The sequence below is a fragment of the Micropterus salmoides genome, unplaced genomic scaffold, assembly GCF_014851395.1.
Source record: "Micropterus salmoides isolate LMB-PRFRI ecotype aquatic unplaced genomic scaffold, ASM1485139v1 Ms_hic_scaffold_13, whole genome shotgun sequence".
Classification (NCBI taxonomy): Eukaryota; Metazoa; Chordata; class Actinopteri; order Centrarchiformes; family Centrarchidae; genus Micropterus; species Micropterus salmoides.
The window spans coordinates 16,273,228-16,292,598 of NW_024040374.1; the positions used below are offsets into that span (position 1 = coordinate 16,273,228).

The following is a 19,371-nucleotide window of genomic DNA, read 5'->3' on the forward strand; positions in this document are numbered from 1 at the left end:
ATACTTCTTAACCTTTTCCAAGTGAAAAAGGTAGTCTGCAGTAGTTTTTTGGAAATACTTTATTTCCTTCTGTTTTCTTTTTCTGCATAATTATTACTATATTTGCTATATTTATTATAGTTTCTGAAATTATTTTCCATTATGAACAGTTATTCCCTTGCTTGCTTGTTATAAACTGTACTTCAGTCTCAGCTACAGTAGAGGAGATCTCAGGGGTTGCATCATAGACTGGACATAGATGCATTCTTTGCTCATTGATTGGCTGTTGCCCGCCAATCTTTTGTGTCCGCCCCCTGTCATAACGTGAGGTTAGAAGCTGCGTCAAGCTAACGAATGTAAATCTGAACAGAGCAGGAAGTTATTTTTAGTTTAGTTAGCAAAATAATATCAAAACGACAGAAAAGGGTCAGTAGGCCACTATGTAAAAAACAACAACATCTGTGTGTTAGTTAGAGAGGCAAATTTATGGAACGGGTACTATGTATTGACATATTATATGAATTGGCGTTGGCATTATTATGGTATGGACAGTGTAAGAAATTGCCTAATGTTGCTATTAACATAACATAGATTGTGTATTTTAAAAAGTCGTAATAAGCTTCAGCCTGCACCTTTTTAGTCTGCAGAAAATATGTATTGTTTTCTTCTGTACTGCTTTATTGGGAGTAATAGGACCAAGTTGGGAGTGTGTGGACTCTTTAGCTGGAAAGGTGCCAGTTTGCCTTCTCGACACAACCGAGGTGCCCTTCAGCACTGGCATCTCTTTACACATCAATGCATGTATGGGACCTGTGTATTTTCAGGCCTGAGTGAGCAATTTGAATTTCCTCTCAAAGCATTATTAAAGTATACCTCAACCTGTATGTGTGTTCGTTTTTCATTTCATCTTGTTTCATCAACTGTTCCTGCAATTATTTATAGGCCAAAATAAATTTAAAATAGAAAGGCCTGTAGTAAACATATAATTTGTAAGAAATATTCTTAATTCTTTGCATCCTATTTAGAATCAAGGGACAACCGTCTGTACTACTGAGCCAGTAACATCTGGTTGCTGTTGATGAAACATCCACATATTCAAACTAAACCAATAGTTGCTGTAAAATACCAACCTTAAAAATGAAAATGTAAAATCACAACCAGTTGAATCAGTTGAGCTTTAAAGATAACTAAAACAGCTATGTAAAACATGTGCAAGTGAGTAGGAGTTAAACAAAACTTATCCAACCACAGTCAAATGCTTGTCATTGGGACGCAACGTCAATGTTTTATTTTGAAATTTGTTCCGGAAGTCTACTTTCTATTGTGACCTGGTGCCATTAAAGGATACAAACAGAAGGTTAGCCAGGTTTACATCAAGTCATCTTTCAGTGAGGGAAGGGACTCTCTGTGTTGTCGCCGCGGATCAATATTGTTTGTGTTATGAGAAGAGATCTTGGGACTGTGGTAAGGAAAAACAATACCGCTAGTTAGCAGTGCTAAGACTACAGCTGTGCCGCTTGTAACGGCAGCAAGTTAGCTTAATCTGTTAGCTTGTTTGGCAGCCACACGCGTCCGCCGCCGGTTTAACATAACATTTTTAAATAGTAGTCATAATAGTTGAGAACAGACAAACACATGTATCTTTATAGACATTATCTGTTGTTATCACGTGTCGAAGTTGCATGATGTCACTGCTAACTTCTATGATGTCTTCAGTAACAGTGCTAGATAACTTCGCTAACGTCAAGTTTTGGTCAGTCAACTTTCCTGCTGACAAGTTGTACAACTGCAATCTTATGACAAACACACGCCGTCTAGCTTGATCCAAACAATATGATTATATGATCAGGATGTCAACTAGATTATCCATGTCCACTGATAAAGCGTGTTTGCCCTGTTTGATCCCTCTCTGTGTTCAGATTGAACACCATGGCTGCAGCCCCTCCACTCAGACGGTCAGACTCTGCTCGGGGGGAGTTTTCCCCTCTGAAGCACTTTGTTGTGGCCAAGAAGAAGATAAGCGATGTTTTTGAACAACTACTGAACTATGTGAAAGAGACTTCAGAGTTTGTAGAAGGTGAGACGCTTTGATTTGATGTGTACCATTTGTCAGTCAGCTGTAGTGATGTAATATTTATTTTATTGGAGAGTAATTATGCTAACAGGATCACGGCACTAATAGCTGCACATGGTAATCATTTGACATTGGCGTCATGTTTATTATCTGTCAGTCAGGTCTGTCAGTTTGGATGGCTAATGAAGTGTGCCTTGTATGTCTGTGTGTTGGACAGAAACCTGTGGGAATAAAGCTTTGGAGAACATTGCGAGTCAGGACCAAAAGTTGGAGATTCAAGCGTATGCTGATAAACTTGCTGTCATTAAGGAGGTGCTGGCACGCAGACACATGAAAGTGGCCTTTTTTGGCAGGTAAATACGTACACACCTTAGATATAGGGTATTGTCTTTAACACTGTTCTTATGTTATTCTCAAAAAAGTATTTTTTCCGTAAGAGCAACATTTACAGACTCGAATGTGTGCAAGGGTGTGTAAGTTAAACTAGTCAAACTTATTTGGGTGGCAGTTTGTGCTTTCACTTTTGTTTTTTATTTGCCTAGAGTCCTTGAAAAGGTATTGTCACGTCATTCATTTTTATATTGTTAAAACCAATTCTGCATAGTTGAGTTTACACTGATTTTATTGGACCATGTTGTGCTCTGCACTGACGCAAAGGAAAGGCTTTAAATCCAAAGCACAGTTTGAGGATGTGTCAGAGAAAAATTCAAAGCTAGTTTCAGCAATGAGTTGGAGTGTCAGTGCAGTTTCTTGAACCCCCCTGACGTTGAACACATTTCTAACCACGTTATCTTCTCACTCTGACCTATTAGTAGCCGCATATGTGTTTTGCATCAACAGTTAAAGCTAATCTTGATTCATTTTAGAGAGTAATTTGAAATAAAATGATTTGGCTTCACCTTCAGTTACTGACTGTTTTGTTTGTATTTAGGACCAGTAATGGTAAAAGCACAGTGGTCAATGCCATGCTGAGGGACCGAGTGCTGCCTAGCGGGATTGGCCACACCACTAACTGCTTCCTGAGTGTGGAGGGCACTGATGACGACAAGGCCTACCTCAAGACGGAGGGCTCTGATGAGGAGAAGAGCATCAAGGTAAAAGTTATTTTAAAAACAATTTTGCAAGGAAGGTTTGGATTGCTCTGTTTGTCTTTTATGAGCACTGGTCTGTCTCCCATTCACACATTTTCATACCTCGGAGCTGCTTTGGGAAGCTTGTTCTTGATTATTGAGAACTGCTTTGTACTTCTGTTCATAAATGGGGAAGGTTTTACGCACACACCAAAATCTGGCCATGTTCACTAATCTGACCATCAGTTGTCACCCAATTACAAAGATTATATTTGTTACAGGTAACAAATAAATAGGTGCAGGTAACATTAAATAGTTTTTTTAACACAGAAATTCCAACTGGCCCGTGTTCACTTCCCAAATTTCCATGTGTGAATTGAGCAAATGCTGCCTCAACCTATAGCCATGTAAACAGACACAGGTATGCAGGTTATTCACGGTGGTGTCAGGTGTCTGAAATGTAAGCCTGATGTGGCGGACTCCGCTCTCTCTTAACTTGAACCCACTGAATGGAATGAAGTTGTCACGGGTTCAGCACATGAAGCAGCTTCATCAGCTTTATTCTGTGCCTCTTATATTAATATGTTAATCTGTTGAGTGCTTTTATATGGTGCTGTCTGGAGTGTGAGAAAATCATGCAGACTTTATAGTGCAACGAACTTTACTAGCTGGTAATGTCAAGACAATGGGAGTTGTTAGTATAGGAATTCTGGTAGCGTAATACATTTCTAATGAAAATTACTTAATGACATTTCACTGTTAAATACTTAACCCCTGATACTGTAAACTATACCTTCTGGTTTTAAAAGTGAAATAATTAACTTGAAAATGCTACTATCTTAAAAGTATGGAAGCCTTTCTTTAGATGTAGTAAAAACTAAAAGAACAAATGTTTTGACAAAACATATATCATATTAAGTCATTATTACAATTACAGGAAAAATGCTGTCGCATTAATGGTAGGTGATGTTTACTTTATTCATAACCATAATGTCAGTCTGTTTACGTCTCTTCTGAAGACTGTAAACCAGCTGGCGCATGCGCTCCACATGGATGAGAGTCTGGACGCTGGCTGTCTCGTCCGTGTGTTTTGGCCAAAGACCAAGTGTGCTCTTCTCCGAGACGATCTGGTGCTTGTAGACAGGTAACGGGATCTATGTATCGCATCTGGGAATTCTGGACAAGTTTGTAAATATCAATTTGACAGTTTCTGAGACATTTAAAAAAAGTGGGATTTACACAGATAAGTGCAGTAACGTGCAGGGGGAAAAAAATCAAGCTCAAGTGGACATATTACTTCACATATTTTGTAGATGTCACGCATTTGACCGCTCTTCCACTCTGTAGCCCAGGGACAGATGTCACGACACAACTGGACAGCTGGATTGACAAGTTTTGCCTGGATGCTGATGTCTTTGTGCTGGTGGCCAACTCTGAATCCACACTTATGAACACGGTAATGTCTCTGAGCCTCATGAAGATCATATCTGGCCGATAACCTGCGAAATTTATGCTAGATGTTGGTGTAAGGGTTTAGCCATTGTTGGTTTTTATACTACATCAGGGAATAACTATTAATGTTGACTGTACACCTGTACTTTCAGAGTGTCACTTATGTGCACTAAAAAGGCCAGTGTGGATGTTTTCAATGCTGAGCTGATTACAGAGTGGAGAATGTGGCTGCCTGTGTTTGTATCCAGCCATGTGCAGCTGGAGTAACAGTCAATCACAGAAGGGCTTAACCCAGCAGCAGCTCTTAAAGGGAAAGCAAACACATATTCTCCTCTGGGCTATTCAAAGGAAATTAACCCAGGCCACTATGTAAATAATGTAGGATAGTCAAATAGCAAAAAATGGTCCACATGTCGGTGGACCATTTTTTTTCGTGGTCCTGAAATCGTGCCCTTTGCTGTCTTGGTGAAAATGAAGCATTTTTATTGAGTCAAAACCAGCATCACTCTTATGCATCTCTCGTCACTGTCTAGGAAAAGCACTTTTTCCACAAAGTGAATGAACGTCTGTCGAAGCCCAACATCTTCATCCTCAACAACCGCTGGGATGCCTCGGCAAACGAGCCAGAATACATGGAAGATGTGAGTCAACCGTCTGTCGGATCTGTCTCATGTCATTAACAACAACATTTTGTTGTTACAGATTGTTATAATTTTGTTAAGAGATTTTTGTAAAAATGAACATGAAGAGCAGATAAAAATACAAACATCAGCTTTTATGGGCCGAGGTTGGTCTCATAAAAGCACAACTATCTGCTTGGCTAGAAACCACTAGGTTTAGGTAAAAAAGAAACATGATTCTTTTGTAAGTTGGTTTAACTGAACACTAAACTACAGTGTTTGCAATGAAAATAGTACTTACATTAACTAATTTTCAGCCATGGATCTCTTACTGATTTTTATGATTTATTATTTTTTATTGATTGGAAATTAAATAAAATTGTACAACCTAAGAATGTGACGCCTCTTCCTCCAGGTAAGGAAACAGCACACAGACCGTTGTGTGAACTTCCTGGTAGAGGAGCTGAAGGTTGTAGACCGCGATAAGGCACCCAACCACATTTTCTTTGTCTCTGCCAAAGAGGTCCTCAACTCCCGCATGCAGCGCGCACAGGGCATGCCTGAAACAGGTGAGGCTTCACGTGGTGGCTGATGCTGTATTTGTGGAAGATGGAGGAACAGTATTCATATCTTTATGTTTAATACACGCTTTAGGATGAACTGTTTATCAAACCAACATCTGTTGAAATGGTAAAAACAATCTTGAGACTTTACGTGAAATTTGGATATAGGTTTTCATATACATGTTTATTTTTTAATACATACCACATTTTTAATTGAGCTTTTTTGGGGAGCACTAAACTGCATTCATGTTGCAAATGACAAAACACTAATGGAAATGGTGATTGCAGCAATGAAAGTGATCTAGAATGTTTAAAAAAGATCAACAGTTATGTATTTAACACCTAATGTAGGATAAAGTCTCTGTGCTGATGCAAATTGTGGATTTGTGCATTAATAGCAAGTATGTTTCATTTTTACATACAATGTGATCATTTCATCCAACAGGTGGAGCCCTGGCTGAGGGCTTCCAGGAGAGACTGAAGGAGTTCCAAAGCTTTGAGAGGAGGTTTGAGGTGTGTGTGTGTGTGTGTGTGTGTGTGTGTGTGTGTGTGTGTGTGTGTCCTGTGCAAATCTTCCAATAACTTCATACTCACTTCTCAAAGCAAAATCTACTTCCTGTCGGAATCTGGAGAGACATATTTAGAGTTAGAGTTTAGCAGTTTTCATTTATTTTGGCATATATGTGAAGAGACACTGGTATATTTGCAACCAGAAAGACATCTCAACGGGTATGCCTCTGAGGTGAAATCAGTGTCAAGCCAAAAACAGCAGGTTTTACATGCTGTTATAGCCGATAGACTGATGAACACTGCAGTTGGTATATCAGAAAGAGCTAAGCAAATTCTGGCTGCTGCTGGTGAGATAGCGTTCCAATTGTAGAGAGAAGGGAAAATATACAGGCAGATACAGACAGGCTGCTTTATCATGCTGTGAACCAGAACTTAATTAATGAATTACTGTTCCAGTTACACAAACTCCTTGGGCATTTGAGAAATACAATTGTGCGTGCGTGTGTGTATGTATTTGTGTGCGCGCTTGCGTGTTTGTAGAAGCGTGTGTTTTGAGATTATTGAATAAAACGAGAAGTAACCAAAGTCCTTCTCCTAACAGTAACTATTAACCTGAGCAGCGGCTTAGTGGTTAGGTTTCGTCACCAACCATGCAATGTCAAGCTGGAGGCCTCAGGGCCTTCTGGACCAATCACTGTGCCTTTTCCATCAACCTGCGTCTTCATTGCTGAAGTCTAGATTCACTTAGGCGACGGCATCTTGTTTGTTTTCATTCCACTTTGATTTTGTTCTGCAGTAACAATTTTGATTGTTGAGTTTTCTTGTTATTTCTGTGTTTTGTTGCATCTTGTTCAGATTTTTAACTAGCAGGAAGTGAATTGTGTTCATACTTGGAAAAATTATAAGATTATTATAATCCTTAAAATTTGGTGACGCCCGTGGTCACCGTGGTAACAGCAAGTGTGGTTTAATACATGTCCAAGAATCGTAGGAGCAGGAAACATTTGTTGAGCATCTACTTTTTTAGAAATAAAACAAGAAGAGCAACTGGTGCACAGTATCTGTTTACAGTGAGCCAAACAAACGTATGTTGTTTTTAATAAAGAACTCTGCCCCTCCGGGTTTCCCCATTTGAAAGCTTTTAATCCGAAGCAGTGTCAGTAAGAGATGTTCACTTCGCGTAAGCAGTAACTTAATGCTCTGATAACACTGTTAAGAGAGTGAAGAGTAAACCGTGAGCCTGTTATCAATTACATAAAATTAAGATGGACTACATGCATGCATCCTGTGAATCCCACTTAGATGTGAATGCAATATTAATTCAGCGTGGGAATGCACTAACAATACATACGTTATAGAGAGATGATTACAGAATGCCAATACATTGAATGACTATTGCAAAAAAAATGTGGACCATAAATTGTATTAAAAAATGGGTTTTAATTTCATAATAATCAAAGTGATCAAATAACAGCTGCACTTGACATAGTGTGTCTGTTTTGAGTGACCTGAAATGGATTAATGAGTAGAATAGTGAATTATCACCATGACAGACAACTGATAATATTGATCATAAGGAGTTGAGAAGTGCTTAGTAGGAAAATAATAGTCGAGGAGCCGTGAGATCATGAGTACAGAAGGCAGTATTTGAGGGCTGTGAGTTTTGATCCTGAATCCTGAAATCATTATAGCACTGTTTACCAAAGAACTGTTTACCAAAGAACAACAGAGTCTATCAAATAAATATATATATAGTCCTTGAACACAAGATAATATAATATATCCCAAAATGACACAACATTTCTACTTTTTTATGTTGCAGTATATTATTTATTTTTTCTTTCACTTGCATTCTTGATTGTATTTACCTGATGTTTTTATAATTTCACTGCTTCTTCACCGACACATTACTGTGACTTTACAATATGTGGGCTGTGGGACACAAGATAGACACACTGCTGCTTGTCATTTCCACACCTGTGTTTCCATTTCTTTTCTTCTCTTAAGTTTAAAGCAGCAGGTGTCTTATCTTGTCCTCTGTTCGTCCCTGGTAGGGTGTGAGTTCACGCACCCTGTCCAGCAGCAGCGGCGGCCCCTATAGCTGTCACAGTAAACCTGTGTGTTATGGCCTCGCAGGAGTGTATCTCGCAGTCAGCAGTGAAAACAAAGTTTGAGCAGCACACTATCAGGGCCAAGCAGATCACAGAAAAAGTCAAGAGCATCATGGACGCCATCAACATCGAGGCGGCAGAGAAGAGGCGAGTATCTTGCTCCATGCACCTCCCCCCCCATACTCTTTTAGTGGGAGTAGGCCGGTAGAGATGAATGAAGTCTGATATTGTCTCCTTTTGTCAACGCCATGAAGCGCTTATAGAGGTAATCAACAAAACAAATGAGAAAACATGTAGGTTTAACACGATTTTAAGGCCATTTTGTTTAATAATGGAGGGATAAATCAATGGATTTCTCAAAAATTCTACTTTCTACTTGCGCCTTAAAACTTTTTCAACTGTGAAATCGTTCAGCCGCTAGTTTGCATTTATGACTCTACTTCCTGTTTGTGGGGCTTCAGAGTGGCGGCGCTTGAGGACCGAGAGTATCAGATGGACCGGCTGGAGTTTGTCAAGAATCAACTCAACTTGCTGATCGACGATATCAAGAAGAAGATCAAGGCCATCAGTGAGAATGTGGAATCTAAGGTAATGTAGGCGACAGCTGGTGGAAGAACTGGTGAATGTCCTGTTTAAGTGTTCTGATTTAAATAAACAGTTGTTTTCATCATTTAAATCATCACAGAAGACTATACAATCAGAAAATGTTTGAGAAGATGGATCAAAATTAGTATCTACTAATTGTTTCTACTCTAAATGATAGTTTCAGTATAGTCCCTCCTGTATATATAAATGTGATACTACAGCTGCATGCAAAGTCAGTACTGAAATTTGAATATCATGTTGATGCCCAGAGCAAGAACAAGAAGTAGTTTTACAGGTTTACGTTCCATCAGAAATAACAATATATGCCATTTAATGCAGCAGCTTGAGTCCTGATGGTGCTGCTGGTGGTTCTTTGAGTAAGACACAGAAGGCCTGCCTGCTCCTGTGGTGATGTGCTGTAGCTGACTGATAACTCTGGTCGGGCTGTGTGTGTCATTCAGGTATCCAGCGCCATGGGAGAGGAGATCTGCCGTCTCCACGTAATCGTTGACGAGTTCCACGCTGACTTCCACCCTTCACCGCATGTCCTCAAGATCTACAAGTCTGTAAGTAGAGGCCCAGTTTTTCTTGATCACACCTTTCCTGGCCAACAATCTTTAGGTGCGCTCTTAAACTAGAGACCAGAGTAGCACGTGTACATTTGTTTCTTTATTGACCGCTTTCTCTGACGGTCTCTCTGACATTCGCTGTTGGCAGGAACTGCTGGCTCACGTGGAGGAGGGGATGGGCAAGAACTTGGCCTACCGCTGCTCCGATGCCGTCTACGCCTCTGTCCAGTCCTCTCAGTCATACATGATCGGTAATTAAACCGCAGACATAATTGTGTGCACGATAATGAGATCGCCTTTGTTGCACTGAGCTGCTTTGTCCATGTTTCTGTTGTCTCGAGGCTTGACCAGAACAATTCTGTTGCGCGCATGCTTTGACCTCAGCCTGTAGCCCTTAAGAAAATTTAAAAAAGTAATAGTGTAAAATAGTCCCACTCAGTGAATGATCTGAAGTTGCAACTATTAATCTATGGCAACACACTGCATAAAAAATTTATTTTAAATCCTAACATTTACATCTTAATGATCAAAGTGAATTTAATAGACACGATCAGTGATTATAGCTTTCTCTTGGTCAAATCCAGGTCATTTATGATATTTGTATTCTTGGGTATGAGTATTAATATGTGTATACCATCATAATAATATAATAATACATATAGATACTAATAGATGAAAGACTAGAATAGATGATTCGTTGTCTAAAATGATAGTTTCCTCAGAGCCTTTCCTTGCTTAATAGGCCATGGAAGAAATCATGTTTTCATAAAAAACAATGACCTCAGACCACATTTCCTGTCCACCATAGTTTTTTCTCTCCTATCGCTCATTTAGAGACTGTTGCTAAACTTAGTCAAAACCTTTTGGGTACTCAGGCTATGGTCTGCAACACCCAGTGCACTGCTATATTTACCCTCCTCGCCAAATGCCATCATCCCAAGCCCTATTATGCTACAAATGCGTCACTGTGTCAGGCACGCATGCAAGCTGTGCTCGGTGACAGTGATGTTGAAAAGGTGTTAATGTGACCTCTGATGAAAAGGACAGTTATGAAATTGTGGTGTGAATAATTTATTTTTTTTGTGTGTGTTTGTGTTTTTATTTTTCTTTCTCCCTAAGGAGAGAGAAACAAAAGCTGAAATATTCTTATCAAATGTACTTTTTTTAGCTTTACAGACCACTATGATAACGTGGTGTTGTTGTTTCTGCCCATTAAATAATTATTAGCTATACAATGCACCGAAAGTGAAAGTACTTCTTACTGTAAAACTTCAATTAATAGCAGAGTCCCAAATAGCCGGCCACCTTGTTTACTGGCCTGGTGTGGGAACACATTTTGACAAATAAATGTAGGTCTGTAGGGGGCGGGGGGGGAGTGTGCTGCTCCCGTTACATTTGAAGTGCTCGTTTAGTCCGAATGTGTCCGTTCCTTGATTATTTATATTCCTTTAGTCTGTAAGGGTCCACTGATCAAAAGAATCAAAACAGCTTTTATAAAAATAAGTTGTGAATAAACTGTTTCATAGTAGCTTATTTCACAAAGGAATTAAAGGCCTGTCCCATATGGACACCTGTCCCAAATATAGGCAGGGTCAGTTCAGTGATTTTTAGCAAATAAAAGCCCGGGCTATCAATCAAAGTTTTACGGTATTTGGAATTAGTCCCTTAATAATAATAATATAATAATCCTTATTTGTAGAGCACTTTTCAAAAACAAGTTACAAAGTGCTTTAACAAGTGTAAAGAATAATACAAAAAAAAAACAAGAAAAGAGCATGAAAAATTAATATAAAATTAGTAAAATAAAATAAAAGGGATAAAATAAAGTCAAATAAGATCGGGAAAAGCTCTCCTATAGAAGTATGTTTTAAGAAGGGACTTAAAAGAGTTCACTGACTCAGCCGACCTGATTTCCTCGGGCAGGCTGTTCCAGAGCCTCGGGGCCCTGACTGCAAACGCTCTGTCCCCTTAAGTTTTCAGTCGAGACTCTGGAACAGACAACAGACCTCTGCCCGAGGATCTCAAGGTACGTGCTGGTGTGTATTGGACTAAAAGTTCAGAAATATAACAAGGCGAGAGGCCATGAAGAGCTTTAAAAGTGATCAATAGAATTTTAATGTCAATTCTAAAACATACTGGGAGCCAGTGTAATGAAGCTAAAATAGGAGTAATGTGGTCATATTTCTTTGTTCTGGTTAAAAGCCTGGCAGCTGAGTTCTGGACAGTCTGGAGTCGATCAATAGATTTTTGGGTTAAACAGGTGAAAAGGCTGTTGCAATAATCCAGGCGTGATGAGATGAAGGCGTGTAAAATGGTCTCGGTGTCCTTAAAAGTTAACATAGATCGAATTTTTGCTATATTTCTAAGTTGATAAAAACATGATTGAACAAGCTTTGTGGTGTGCTGCTCGAAATTTAAATTACTATCAAACCAAACACCAAGGTTCTTTGCCACAGGCTTAATGTGATTTACTAGGGAACCAGCAGATGGCAGCCATCTGCTGAGACCCGATGACCAGGATTTCTGTTTTGTCTGAGTTCAGCTGGAGGAAATTATTTGACATCCATTTTTTAACTTCACAAAGGCAGTTGTTAAGTGAACTCAGCATTCCAGGGTCTGTAGATCTGACGGGCAAGTATATTTGAGTGTCATCAGCATAAATATGAAAAGAAATGCCATGTTTATGGATAATATGTCCAAGGGGAAGCAGATACAAGAAAAACAAAGTGGGTCCCAAGACCGACCCCTGAGGCACACCATATTTAACTGGACAGAATGAGGAGACATAGTTGTTTACAGACACACAAAACTTCCTATTTGACAGGTAGGATGAAAACCATTCTAGGGCAGTACCAGAGATCCCCACCCAGTGCCTCAGTCTGTCTAACATGATGTTGTGATCAATGGTGTCAAAAGCAGCGCTAAGGTCCAGGAGTACAAGGACTGAGCACATACCTTCATCGGCAGACATTAAAAGGTCATTGGTGACTTTAAGCAGGGCAGTCTCAGTGCTGTGGTACTTCCTAAAACCAGACTGAAACTTTTCAAATAATTTGTTATTTTCCAGCACATTGAGCAGCTGTTTGGACACAATTCTTTCTAGAATCTTTGCAATAAAAGGCAGTTTTGAAATTGGTCTAAAATTATGTGGGAGGGAGGGATCTAAACCAGGTTTCTTTAAAAGTGGGTTCATGCAAGCCGTTTTAAAAATAATCAGAGACACAACCAGTAGATAGGGAGCTGTTGAAAACAGAGATCAAATGGGGCCCAACAGAATCGATTACCTACAAAATTTTTACTGAAAGTATTACATCAAGTGGGCTGGAGGACACTCTCATTTGTGATACTGTTTTTAAAAGCTCAGACAAGTCGATGGGATAAAACTGGTTAAAAGTCTCTTGTTGCTGGTGAGGAACCTCTGAGTAAGAGGCAGTGGGGGTAATAGAGGCTCTGATTGACACTACCTTATTGGTAAAATAAGATAAAAACAATTCACAGTCATCATTACTTCCAGCTGAGGCACAAGGAGGGGTTGGGTTTACCAGCTGATCCACAGTCTTAAACAGAAACCTGGGATTGTGTTTATGTGTAGTAATGAGTTCAGAAAAATAGTGTGTTCTCGCATCCTTAACCATGTTATTGTAGTTAATTAATAAATCCTTCAGACTGAGATAATGGACTTGGAGACTAGATTTTTTCCATCTGCGCTCTGCTTTCCTGCATTCCCTTTTTAGGCTGCGAATGCTGTCATTTATCCATGGTTGCTTACTAGCTTTAGACGTAGGCCTAACCTTTAGAGGAGCAGTAATATTTAGTGACGACAAGCAGATATGATTGAAGTGATTGACCAGATTGTTGGTGTTGGAATCAGACAGGTGTTGGCTTTGGCTCTGAAAGAATGCGCAAAACTTTGAAACACTTTGTTCATTAAAGATGCGAGAACACACAGAGCTTGGTGAGGCGGCATGAGTAACAGGCGAATCGCAGCTAAAAACAATACATCTGTGGTCAGATATGGTCATGTCCACCAATTCCACAGAGGAAATGCTGACACCCAGGGTAAAAACCAAGTCCAGTGTATGACCACGGTTATGTGTTTGCCCTTTGACATGTTGTTTGAAGTGAAAAGAAGTGGCCATATTTAAAAAGTTAGTTGCATTAACATTGTTGGGGTCATCAACATGAATATTAAAATCACCACAAAGAACAATTCTGTCATAATTTAAAACCAGAGTAGATAAAAATTCAGGAAGTTCTGCTAAAAATCCTCCAGGTGGTTTTGGGGGGCGATAAATTATAACAAATATGATAGGTTGCAGCCCTCCAACTTTAAGAGTGAGAACTTCAAAGGAGTTAAATTCATCACAGCGTACTTGATGACATTTAAAATTTTTCCTATACACGCTCACTAGCCCACCACCACGACCACTGACCCTCGGTTGACTAAAGCAATCATATTGAGGCGGACACAGTTCAGCTAGCTGGCTATAGTCATTCATCTGCAACCAGGATTCAGTTAAAAACATAAAATCTAGATTTGCAGACAAGATAAAATCATTACTTGAAAGTGATCTCACATTGAAGAGAGCCATTTTAAATGAGTTTGTTCTGGGTGCTGGAGTTGGTGCAGTTGTCCTAATCCTTAAGAGATTACTATTATTTCTGTGTGGGATGTGCACATTTCGGTTTACTGGTCTATGCGTGATGATGACAGGAATAGAAGTCTGTGGAACAGCGCTGGGAGCAGACGGCTTTACATGCGAGCAGGTGGAGACAGTTGTTTGTGGCAGTGAAGCAGAGATCTGTTCAGTGAGCGGTGGTGTGTCCAGGTGTGCTGCTTGAATGATTAGTCATTCACATAAATCATGTGTGGACCGCACCACATGCTGTATGTGCGCAGCTAACATTTCTGAGCGCCATTTGTTTGGGTGAAGTCCGTCTGTCTTAAAAAGAGACATTCTTTGCCAGAAAATATTAAAATTATCCACATAACACACACGATGAGCCCTGCAGGCGGACTGGAGCCAGTCATGGAGGCCAAGGAGTCTACTGAAGCGGCCAGCACCGCGACCAACTGTGGGAATGGGACCAGAGATAAAAACGGACTAATAGTGTGAAATATTGTGCACCGGTGCATGTTTACTAAGCTATGATACAATGATGCTGTTGATTTCTGTTTATCCCCTGTTTATTGTAATTCTCACACTCTCCAGAGAGCATGCTCCCTCTGCTTCCCTCTTCGGCCCAGAGCCAAGTCCACATGCTGGTGCCCAGCAGGAAGTTTGACCTGAGTTACGACCTTAACTGCGCCAAACTTTGCAGCGACTTCCAGGAGAACATTGAGTTTCAGTTTTCGTTGGGCTGGACAGCATTAGTCCACCGCTTCCTTGGATCTGTCAACGCGCAGAGAGCTCTCAAACTGGTGGACCACAACTTCCAGGTACAGGCTGGAAAGACTTTGGTAGAGAGTTCTATTATGTCTTCTGTGATTCATATTGTGATATTTAGTGTTAATAATAATACAAATGTTCACATAAACACCATAGAAAATGTATAGTGAAGAAAACTCTGTCATTACTCAGTCCTCTCGACCAGCACTGGCCTGTACGCCCTCCTCAGGACCCCCCTCCACGATATCCCAGCCCAACCACGAGACGGCTCTCATGACCCAGGAGGACCTGATGGTAGTCATTGCAAACAACGTGGCGTCCCTCACCTCTCGCACTTCAATGAGCATTGTCATCGTTGGGGGAGTGGTATGTTGTTTCCAAAATTGTCAGCTTCCAGGATAAATGTACACATAATGTTACACATAGTGTTCTGTCTTTTGTCAAAATAAATATTTTGCGACTAAAAGATTGTTTCAAGGTTGACTTTGCTTAACATTATGAGTTTTCTCTTATTAGATGTCACATTTCTGCTTCTAATTGTGCAATAACAGTTTGCATAGAAAGATATTTAAAATATTGTTTGTTGTCAAAAATTCATTTGGCAGCATTGTGTCTGCTGTAGATTATGGCAACAAAAGAAACAACTAGTAGTGTATTATAAATATGAGGTTTAAAGATTTGAATGCAAAGGTAAACCCTGATGACTCCATTTTTATGACATGACACTGCAAACCATTCCTGATAATGTAGGTTTTCTTTTAGTTAGGCCAGTCTAACTGTAAGGGTGCTAACCTGGCTTCTGTTTGTTTATTTATTTTCTAAGGTGTATAGAACAGTTGGGTGGCGGCTGATTGCCCTGTCAGCCTCAATGTATGGCTTGCTGTACCTGTATGAGAGACTCACTTGGACCACAAGGGCAAAAGAGCGCGCTCTGAAGCGCCAGTTTGTGGACTACGCAACCGAGAAGCTGCAGCTCATCGTCAGCTTTACCAGTGCAAACTGTAGCCACCAGGTTCAACAGTAAGTCCTGATGCCGCATCATTTCTGTCATTTTATAGTAGAACAAGTAGACAGAGCAGTATGTGAAATGTGGACTCGCTATACAGTGTGTGACAATTACAAAGTAAGGTCTCCAATTGAAGATGATTTTGTATTGATATGTACAGAGATTATAGCCATTTTCATCACTATGGCAAGGCCAGTAGGATAATAAATTTATTTGTCATTTGATGTTATATTGTATTAAGCTCTTACTGCATCATAATGTTAATAGTAATAGTTTGTCTTTGATGGGGTTAGGGTGAAATCCCCTGTCGGTGGTATTTAAGCCTATTGACAAAGCCTGACTCCCCATAATGTTTTTAATTTATATACACACGCACACACACGCACACACCTGCTCCACCCTCCTCTGTGCCCCACCCAGCCTTCCCCTTTGTAGCAGAGCTAAATAAATAAGCACTGAGACGCTGTGCCCTCTGTGTTGCCAGGGAGATGGCTACGACCTTTGCTCGGCTCTGTCAGCAGGTGGACCAGACACAGAAAGAGCTGGAGGCTGAAATCCGCCAACTGACAGCTAAGATAGATCAGCTGGAGACAGTCCAGAGCCACTCCAAGAGCCTACGGTCAGTCCGGCTCCTGCTCTTACTGGGGACAACATGAACAGATTGACTGCCTTAGAATTTGGGAAGATCTAGTCTGGGGAAAATGAATATCTCACATAATGTGAATGATACTAGAGTAACAGCACAGTCCTGGAAACGATCAAATTCTACATTCAAACTTAGTCAAATTTGCCAGACCTGGCAAAGAATTTGATGGGTTTTTTTCCAACTCAAGCTTGCTGCACAACCCTGCTGTCAGTCAACAGATGTGTAATTCAAATGAATTTGTATTGCCGCTGCTCCATCTATACTTGTGAACAAATAGAGCTTCCTTTAATTTAGAGTATTGATTAAGTGTACATTGTTGTGTCTCAATATATCAAACTATGGGTGGAAATTGGCTAAATTAGTTCTTTAAAGAATGTGATAAAATGAGTAGTACTCATAACGCAGGGATTTCAATTCAGAGATAGAGAGAGAGATGCGTTAAATTTTTTAATGCTTTGGAGAATGTTTACTAAAGCTGCAGCTTCAGTATCACAACTGATTGAACACTTACTCTGTAAATGCAGTTGATGATGTTCATTTTAGTCTCTAAAATGAATGAAATTTTAAAGCACCTAATTGCTCACCCACACACACTTATGTTTACTAAATAAACCTCTTTGCACCTGTTAAGGCCGGACAACTTGCACCATTATTATGAAGTACCTACAATTTGTTGACACCCAACTTCAGCCTTAGTAGAGATCTAATTAGTCAAGGTAATGTGAAAATTTGGGTGTGCAAGGCATAGAAAATAGCTGTTAAAAAAATACTACATAGTGCATGCTCAGCAGAACAGTTCTGAAAATATGAAATTAACTGTTGGAAATAAATTTGATTACAATAAGCTTTACTTGATTAGTGTTTTGGATGAAGTTGTGACGTGTTTCTTCTCTCTGCAGACATAAAGCGACAGATCTGGAGAGACAGTTGGCGGAGTTCACAAACGAGTACCTGCAGCCTCAGCAGTGAGCTGTTCTGCTTCATCACTTCACACAGCTTGGTTCTTGTTGAGCCAGTCATTCCTCAACCAGGCGCTGCCTTACCACGCCCGATCACGACTTAAACTTTACACTACAGTTTTCTGTGTGGACAGTAGTGCTGAAAAGATGAATGGATTAATCGACTGGTCAAACGAAAAGAAATCTATCTATAGATATTTTGATAATCAGCAGGGAAACTAAACTTCTGCAGCTTTTCAAATGTAAAGGTTCAGTTCTTTTGTGTCATTTGAATGAAAAAAGGAAATGTTTTTGTTGTTGCCACACCAAATGGTCAATTTGAAGATGATGTTGTTTCAAATTGACTATTTGGTGTTTTTGGTAACTAAATGGCCACTTCTCATTATTTTTTGACATTTTGTAGACTAAAAATAAAAAGATTAATTGATAATGAATACAATTGTCAGTTTCACTCTTAGTGGACAGAAAGTAAAGGCCCAGACATGAAAGTATTTTCCTCTCCTCCTCAGCTATTCATCACGTGCTTGAAAAACAGCAAACTGTAAAACAAATTAACTTGGACTCACGGTGTGCAAAGATGATGGCGATATAATCTCGGTTGGCGTGAAGGCTACCGGTCGGGTGCTACATTTTGACATCAACGTGCTTCTGTGAATATGCCTTCTTTTTGGCAGGGGGGGGGACTAACATTTGGGGAGCAAATGAAGTTTGCGTGTCTGTTATACGGCACATGTATTTGTCCAGACACATGATCTGCTGTAAGTTGGCAACAAAAAAGAAATGGATTTAATAATCAAAGAGAACAGATGTTTTGATTATATGGACCTAGTTAGTGTAAATTCACTGAGAAATAATTTTAGTAGAAAGGGAAAGCATGTCTTTAACATACTGTACGTTCATGTTCCATTTTCTAATTATCTTCACTGTATAGATGAAAGGCTTTGGAAATCCTCATTTTATAATATCCTATTTTATTTATACCCATTAGACTTGTAATGACAATTACACCAGTCTACACTTGTAAAATTGCCTTTCCTTGTGTGTTGAAATACCTCCCAGATTTGCCTGATTGTATTAAATCTGCCACAATCCAAAAACTGACCTGTTGTGCATTTATTTGAAAGACGTTCCTTTGAGAACACTGTTTTAAAAGGTACCCTATGGAGTTGTTTGACCTCCAGTAGCACTACGGAGAAATGCTTGTACGGCTGGGCCCACATCTACTTTGGGATTGCACACGAGGACCACATCCATGTGCGCAACTTTACAAATGTTTTGTGAGTAAGGAAATGCATTCAGCATGTCTTTTAATCAGCCCATGTCACCTATGGGAAAGGAGAGTAGCCCTGCAGATATAACCGTTTGGATGTTGCCACTTGCAGGCAAAGAAAGTAACCATGGCTGTGCTTTTTACATTTTATACTTGTTGCACCTATCAAAATTACTACTAACATGTAACATCTGTGAAAATTAAATACTAATATAAATACAGTAGAGCTTTTGGCTTAAAGCAATCCAAATATTTGCTGTGAAAAAGAAAAATTGTTAATTAACTGTAAAAATGGTAATTTGTCCAGAACTAACTATTCTGTCTAGAATCAAATAAGTTTACTACTTTCTATTGTTTCAATTTTGTGTCAAAAACAGAAGCAAATACTAATTATATATATCTATATATATATCTCTATCTATATATCTCTATCTATAGATAGATATCTATCTCTTTCTCTATCTCTCTATATCTATCTATATAGATCTATCTCTCTATCTATCTATCTCTATCTCTATATCTTTACAGGCTTGCATACAGTCAAATCTTTTGTAAAGGAAGTCAGCC

At 39.5% G+C, this 19,371-nt stretch overlaps 1 protein-coding gene across 1 annotated transcript; it reads left to right on the forward strand.

Moving 5' to 3' along the window:
- Window positions 1-1,291: 1,291 nt before the first annotated feature.
- On the forward strand, window positions 1,292-18,635 carry mfn1b (mitofusin 1b). Its single transcript, XM_038715801.1, has 18 exons — window positions 1,292-1,443; window positions 1,899-2,056; window positions 2,271-2,406; window positions 2,985-3,147; window positions 4,143-4,267; window positions 4,471-4,579; window positions 5,109-5,216; window positions 5,611-5,764; window positions 6,204-6,271; window positions 8,405-8,526; window positions 8,841-8,967; window positions 9,426-9,530; window positions 9,682-9,784; window positions 14,747-14,973; window positions 15,116-15,289; window positions 15,747-15,943; window positions 16,414-16,548; window positions 17,475-18,635. Exons 2-18 carry the CDS (start codon window positions 1,909-1,911, stop codon window positions 17,542-17,544), a joined length of 2,271 nt encoding a protein of 756 aa, XP_038571729.1. The 5' UTR covers window positions 1,292-1,443; window positions 1,899-1,908; the 3' UTR covers window positions 17,545-18,635.
- The last annotated feature ends 736 nt before the right edge of the window (window positions 18,636-19,371 follow it).

What these genes read in the sequence shown, in the direction of transcription:
- mfn1b (XM_038715801.1), top strand. Translation starts at nt 1,909, where the DNA reads ATGGCTGCAGCCCCTCCACTCAGACGGTCAGACTCTGCTCGGGGGGAG. An exon ending in TGGTGGACCACAACTTCCAG is followed by an intron (nt 14,974 to 15,115) that starts GTACAGGCTGGA and finishes GTCATTACTCAG; the next exon opens with TCCTCTCGACCAGCACTGGC. An exon ending in TTGTCATCGTTGGGGGAGTG is followed by an intron (nt 15,290 to 15,746) that starts GTATGTTGTTTC and finishes TTATTTTCTAAG; the next exon opens with GTGTATAGAACAGTTGGGTG.